This window comes from Cervus elaphus, chromosome 2, assembly GCF_910594005.1.
Source record: "Cervus elaphus chromosome 2, mCerEla1.1, whole genome shotgun sequence".
NCBI classification, from domain to species: Eukaryota; Metazoa; Chordata; class Mammalia; order Artiodactyla; family Cervidae; genus Cervus; species Cervus elaphus.
The window spans coordinates 13566816-13573630 of NC_057816.1; the positions used below are offsets into that span (position 1 = coordinate 13566816).

The window sequence follows — 6815 nt, forward strand, 5'->3', positions numbered from 1 at the left end:
ACTGAAGCGACCTAGCATACACACAATATTTTAAGGATTCTTATTTACTAATTCATTTTATCCAACACCCCCATGGGGATAGGTATTATTCCCATTTTATAGATAAGGAAACTGAGGCCCTGAAGCATTCAATAACTCAACATCACCCAGCTAATAAGAGGCAGAGTCACGCAACTCAAACATCCTGGCTTGTATTCAGCCAGTATCCTGACCACAGAAAAGATGGAGTAGGTCAGGGCTGGAGAGCGCCAGCATAGCATCCAGGCCATGGGCCTGATTCCAGCACTGTGGTGTCTGGAGCCAAGTTTGACTTCCCTACCAGATCTTCCTCCCAGATTGTCCAGCTGCCAGAGCCGGAACCCCGCCCACTCTGCCTAGGTTGGGTTAGGTACCCAGCCCTACCTTTCCCATTTTAGAACCTCTACATGGCAGCAAAGGCCTGTCTACACTGACAAATCAGTGATGAAGGCCCGCATCATATATGAGCAGATGAAGGTCAGCACCACACCAGCACCCGTACTGACCTGTCCAATAGCTGTGGCCACTGAGGTACCAGGAAGCATCAGGGTCAGTGGTCTGCCATTTAGCCTGTGCCAACCATCCCTGTGTGGACCAGTCTTGGGGACCAAGGGAGGGGGAAGGGGAGCAGGCAATGGGAGACATAGCCAGGGTCTACTCAGTCTGTTCGCCCTCTTTTGCCTTCTTCAAGCTTCTGGACTTGGCCTGGCTTAGGCCCACGAAGACATCAACCCCTCAGACCAGGGCAACAGCAAGAGAACTATGCAGAGGAGAGGGCTTGGGTCATAGTTCTTGGTGGAACCTGCCAGACAAAAGGGTCTGAAGGATGGAAGGCTGGACGAGGACCCCTCGCATCCTCTCCGCAACCCCAGACCTTTGTAATCACAGTGGGCAGAGCTGAAGCTGAGATGCAAATGAGGTGGACCATGACTACCTTTGCTTAGTTCCCCAGTGAATGCAGTTACACCATCTCCTGCCCTCACGACAGCCAGAACTTCCCCATTTTGTTGGCATACCCCGGGGTCCCAAGGCCTGAAGGGCTGGCCCGAAGGCCTGGTCCCTGAGGGCCCCTGCGTGGAGTCCTGCCTGGAGGAATCCTCAAAGCCCAGGGACCCTGCAGAGCTCCCCATGCTCTGGGCTTGGCAGTGTCACTGTGATAACCTGAGGGTCATGGCCGTCCTGCTCCCATGTGACTCAGAAGCCAGGAACAGGCCCGCAGATGGGAAAACAAAGAACCCCCCATCCTGTCCCCACCCCAGACTCACCTGCAATCCCTGATCTACATGTACTCGTGGTCTCCAGGGGCAGCAGGCAGAGATGCTACAGAGGACGTAAACCTGGTGGGACGAGAATAAGGTCCAGGCAAGGGGCTGGCTCGGAGCCACAGGCAGGAAGCAGTGAGGTAGGGACCTGGGATCTGGGGCCTAGCCCAGGTCCACTGTGCTGCTGGCTGGGCAGGCGGGGAGAGATCTGGGCACACTGACCAGCCCCAACCCCACGAGGTACAGAGCACATATGCTGCTTACACATTTGGAGTCCGGACCTTCCTCCTTCCGGATGGCTCAGGTCTACAGTAGAGGATCTGGCGGGCAGGAAACACTACACCTGGTAGCACCCTGGCTCAACCTGCAGAGTCCCTCTGGGAGGGCCGATTTTCTTTCTTTGTTTGGCATTGACCAACAGCAGGAGAGCCGGTGTTTGGCACCCTCTTTTCCTGGCTCTCGATGACCAATGACTGAAGGTGAGGTGAGAGTCAGGTTACCGCTGCTTCCAGAAACACAAGGCCATGGGCAGCTCCCATAAGGAGTAGAAGCAGGAGAAATTGACCTGAACCAACCTTCAGCTTCCTAAGCTTCCCACATGGCTCAGGTGGTAAAGAATCTGCCTGCAATGAGGGATACCTGGTTTCCATCCTTGGGTCAGGAAGATCCCCTGGAGGAGGGCATGGCTATCCACTCCGGTATTCTTGCCTGGAGAATTCCACTGACAGAGGAGCCTACAAGGCTACAGTCCATGGGGTCTCAGAGTCAGAAGTAACTTAGCAATTAACAACACAGCCCTCAGCAGCCCATCCAACAGATACCCCTTCATCCAGCAGGTTAGGATTTCTTGGCTCAGGAAGAACTACGCAGCAGAGCTGATTATTAAGCCACCCTCCCAGGTGCTAACCAGTGATGAAATGGCTTCCCTGATGGAATGGGCTTCCCTAGTGGTCCAGTGATTAAGAATCCATCTGCCAATGCAGAAGACACAGGTTCGATGCCTGGTCCGTGAAAATCCCAGCACGCCAGTCATCCATCACAACCACTGAAGCCCACATGCCTAAAGCCCGTGCTCTACAAGAGAAGTCATCGCAATGAGAAGCCTGCACACCACAACTAGAGTGGAGCCCCAACTTGTGGCAACTAGAGAAAACCTACAGGAATCAATGAAGACCCATCACAGCCAAAAATAAATACATAAATCTTAATAAAATAAAATATACAGAGATCAGTCTATATTAATGTGAAAGATGTATCTTGTTTGGTAGAACAAATGTTAAACAGTAGTATGTGTCCTATATGGTGCCATTTGTAGATTATGTAGAAAAACCTAAACATACCCTTGTTGTTGTTCAGTTGCTAAATCATGCCCAACTCTTTGCGACCCCATGGACTGCAGCATGCCAGGTTTCCCTGTCCTTCACCACCTCCTGGAGTTTGCTCAAACTCATGTCCATTGAGTCAGTGATGCCATCCAACCATTTAATCCTCTGTCGCCCCCTTCTCCTCTTGCCCTCAATCTTTCCCAGCATCAGGGTCTTTTCCAATGAGTTGGTTCTTTGCATCAGGTGGCCAAAATATTGGAACTTCAGCTTCAGCAACAGTCTTTCCAATGAATATTCAGGGTTGATTTCCTTTCGAATTGACTGGTTTGATCTCCTTGCTATCCAAGGGACTCTCAAGAGTCTTCTCCAATACCACATTTCAAAAGCATCAATTCTTTGGCACACAATAAAACTGCCATTGGTGGTGACACCTAAAACCACTGCCGAAACCCGGGATTGAACCAGGGACCTTTAGATCTTCAGTCTAATGCTCTCCCAACTGAGCTATTTCGGCTACTTCTCAATATACCCTTAATGTATTCTGCTCAACTCATCATTTCTAGAGTCAGAAATTAGGCCACTCTAGGGCACCATGCCTGGCTCAGATTGGGTTGATTTGGCATTTCCCTCCCTCCCTCTGGAGTGGTTTGCAGGTCAGGGCTCACTGCCCTCCACAGCACTCAGGAAGATCAAGCCCCATCTGGGGACCTTTGTTTGCATTAACTCTCTGTGGACTGGAGGGATTTGGTGACCAGGTAGCCCCACTTAGCAGAAGAGGAGCAGACAGGAGGGAGACCTGCTTCTGACTGGTGGGTACCAGCAGGTGCAGGAGGGCTCTCCAGGAGCCAGGGTCCAGGAGAGCAAAGGTGGTAACAGTGAAGCCCTGATAATGAGACAAAGGGCAGCACTGCCCTCCTATCACCACCATTTGAATCCTGAGCTGTCACTGAAAGGACACTTGGGAAAGAGAAGTCAAGGGGGTAGAAGGGTGGGGAGGCAGCCTGAGGCTCTCTAGCATCACCACCACTCCCCTGCCAAAATGGCCACTGAGGCTGCTGGAAGGCATTGGTGCTGGGAATGGCCCAGCACTGGTGCCCAGGACTTCCCCATGGGAGGGTGTTGCCCAGCTGTCTCTTCCTACAGGTGGATGGCACCCAGCTCATCCAGCAGAACCAGCCAGTGTCCAACATCAGCGTCTGGATGGGACCATATGGTTCCATCACATGGGATGGTACCCTCCTTGAGCAGGCTAGGCTGCAGGTGTCCTGCAGTACCAGGACCAGACTGGAGTCTGGCCTCTGCAGGAACCAGAGCTCCATGGGATCAGATTCCAGGAGCAGCCAGAGTCGTAACCCAGAGATCAGGCAATGGCAATGGTCTTGGCTTCCTCCTGGGCCTGGAAGGGGACACTTTCAGCTTCTTAATGCTTCATTTCTGAGCTTAGTTCCTGGAGAGACAAAGGGGTGTTCTCTTGAGGACTCCGGCCCCCTCAGGCCCTATGGTGGCTTCTGCTTGCAGGCCCAGTTTAATGCTCACATCAGCTCTGGTTGAGAGGCATCGCCATGGCCTAGGAGAGGGGCTGGGAAGAGGTAAGTAGCTCATCTGGGTTCATACAGCAGGTGATAGCAGAGCTTGGGTATGAACCCAGATGGCTCCAAAGCCTGTCGTAAGCTCACCTGTGCTCCCTTCACATCCACACCCGCAGCCTAGCCTGCTCAAGGAGGGTAGCAACCCACAAGATGGAAACCTGTGGCCCCATCCAGACACTGATATTGGACACCAGCTGGTTCTGCTGGATGAGCTAGGTGCCACCCACCTGTAGGAAGAGACAGCTGGGCAACGCCCTCCCATGGGGCGGTCCTGGGCACCAGCATGGCCCCCACTCTACCTGGACCAAAGTGTCACAGCAGGTGAGAGGGACAAGCATGGATCAAGGCCATTTCTTGGGACACTGTGAGGAAGGAGTGGCCATTTTTAAAGCACTGGCCAGTCACTGGGATGAAGACAGATCAAAGAGGTGGTCCAGAGCCTTGGGGTTCAGTGTCCATCACAGACACAGCGGGGGCGGAGGGGCTGGGTGACCATCGACTTTTGAGGGCCAGCCTCAGAAGGGACACCTGGCTTCTCTTGCTCCCCATTCATGTCTTGGTAACCTCAGAAAGACTTCAAAGACTTTCTCAGGTAGGCAGCAAAGGGGTAAACGACACTCTAAAAGTAGGGTCACCATTTAATTTATCATCCACCCTGGGATGTTCTAGATCTCCGGGTAGGGGTACATGTAAAGACAGATTAACTATTATCAGGCAAGTTGGGACAGGTGGTCACTGCATCTACAGATCTCCTCTGCAGTCCATTCTGGGGACCAGGCTCTCTTAGAAACCAGGTGTGGAGCAGTTGCATCAGCGGGAGGTAGAGTGGGGTAGGAACCTCTCCTATCGCTTCAGCATTCGGGAGATTAGGGTCTCGATTGGTGTGGAAAGTGGCACCTATGTTGCCACAGTAACAGGGATCCTCTCTGGTGTTGTCATGGCAGCAACCAGCTGACAGGCTTCCTTTAAACTCCTTCTCACTCTGCAGAGGATGTGCCAAAGGCCACCCAGTGCCGTTCATGGGTCAGAAGGTAACTAGGTCTGAGGACAAGAGTGTTGAAGACAGGACAAGGAGCCAAGTGGGCAGGAGACCTCCAGGGAAATGGAGGGCAGTAACATAGTAGGGCCCAGTAAAGGGCTGCCAGGCTGCCCAATCCTCTGGAAGGCCTCTGACCGAGTGAGTGCACAAGGAGTCCTGTGTACCTCTGGTGTAAGCTGGCTTGTCAGCCGTTCCCCATGGTATGTCAGGGTGCCCTGTTGGGGTCGGGCAAGGGTGGGGTGGGTGGGTGGGTGGAGGGACAGTGAGGCAGGGGTGAGATGGGTGAAGCTGAGCTCCGGGGTGTGGTGGAGGGGGTGGGGATGAGGGGCAGGAAGTGAGAATGTGGTGGGTGCTGCCACGTGGGAGTCTGCAGTCCAGGTGTGATCGGGTTTGGGATGGATCAGAGTGACCATCACGCAACACAGCTTCTAGGACTTCCCTGGTGGTCCAGAGGCTAAGACTCCACATTCTCAGTGCAGGGGGCCTGGGTTTGATCCCTGTTCAGGGAACTAAATCCCACATGCCACATCCAAGAGTTAGCATGCTGTTTTACACATTGAATTATACCAACCATACACATTTTATTAATTTGCGGAAATGTCACATTGCTTTCAGTTTCACACTGAAGTTCTGTCCTCCAATAAATGGGTTCATTTCCTTCCAAAAAAATAAAAGATTCAGAGTGCTGCAATGAAGATTGAAGATCCTGTGTACTGCAACTAAGACCTGGTGCAGCCAAATAAAAAGAGAAAACCTCACAGCTTCCATGAACACCCTCAGGTGGGGGTGCCCATCTTGCAGGAGTTGGGGGACAGCAGGGGAGCAGCATCCAAGCAGAGGAGGAGTCAGTGCCCAGGACTTAGTCCCCCTCACCCCCCAGCTCTCTAAGAGGTCTTGGGCTCCAATGTGTCCCTGGTCCCCTGAGGGTCCTCTGCAACCTGACACTGGTTCCCAGCTGTGGGGTCTCCCCCAGCACATGGCAGCCTTTGTAATCAATAGAGAAGACTGTGGGGCCCCTGGAGCTTGGCAGTCACCCAGAGCAGGCAGAGCAGTTGTTCACCTCAAATTGGTTCCCAACTTCATCTGGAATGAGGGGAGGGGAAAGAGGGTTGGAGGGATGAGTCATGGATGAAGCGTGAAGCCAGAGGCCGTTGGGTTCTGCTAAGAAGATTCCACTCTTAGGAGAAGTACCTCGTAGAGGTCTCCTGGGGATTAAGGTCATTAATACCGCTGATGACAAACACAAACAGACAACTGAATAATGTGGCCTCCTGCCTGGGAGCCTGACACAGAAAAAGACCTTTGGTAAAAGCTAAGGAAATGGACTTTAGTTATAACAATATGTCAACATTGGTTCATTAATTGTAATAAATGTGCCATCCTAACGTGAGATGTTAATTACAGAGGAAGCCAAGAGTGGGATATACGGAAACTCTCTGTGCTGTCCTTCCCGGTTTTCTGAAAATCTAGGACAGTTCTAAGAAAGTCCAGTAACAACAACAAGCCCGGTTCACAGACTAGGCTGCTTCCCATTCACTGGACACAGTCCCAGGGCCCCTTGAATTAGCTCATTACCGGCCAT

General features: G+C 52.4%; 1 protein-coding gene and 1 non-coding gene across 2 annotated transcripts; both read right to left on the reverse strand.

The window, feature by feature from the left end:
• Positions 1 to 672: 672 nt before the first annotated feature.
• On the reverse strand, positions 673 to 6815 carry ZP1 (zona pellucida glycoprotein 1). Its single transcript, XM_043921337.1, is given in 10 exon segments — positions 673 to 778; positions 1051 to 1150; positions 1153 to 1179; positions 1284 to 1338; positions 3423 to 3540; positions 4511 to 4598; positions 5092 to 5145; positions 5148 to 5193; positions 6177 to 6316; positions 6809 to 6815. Coding segments are annotated over 10 exon segments (741 nt in total).
• Positions 3047 to 3119, reverse strand: TRNAF-GAA. Its single transcript has one exon. It is a non-coding gene; the product is annotated as a tRNA-Phe (tRNA).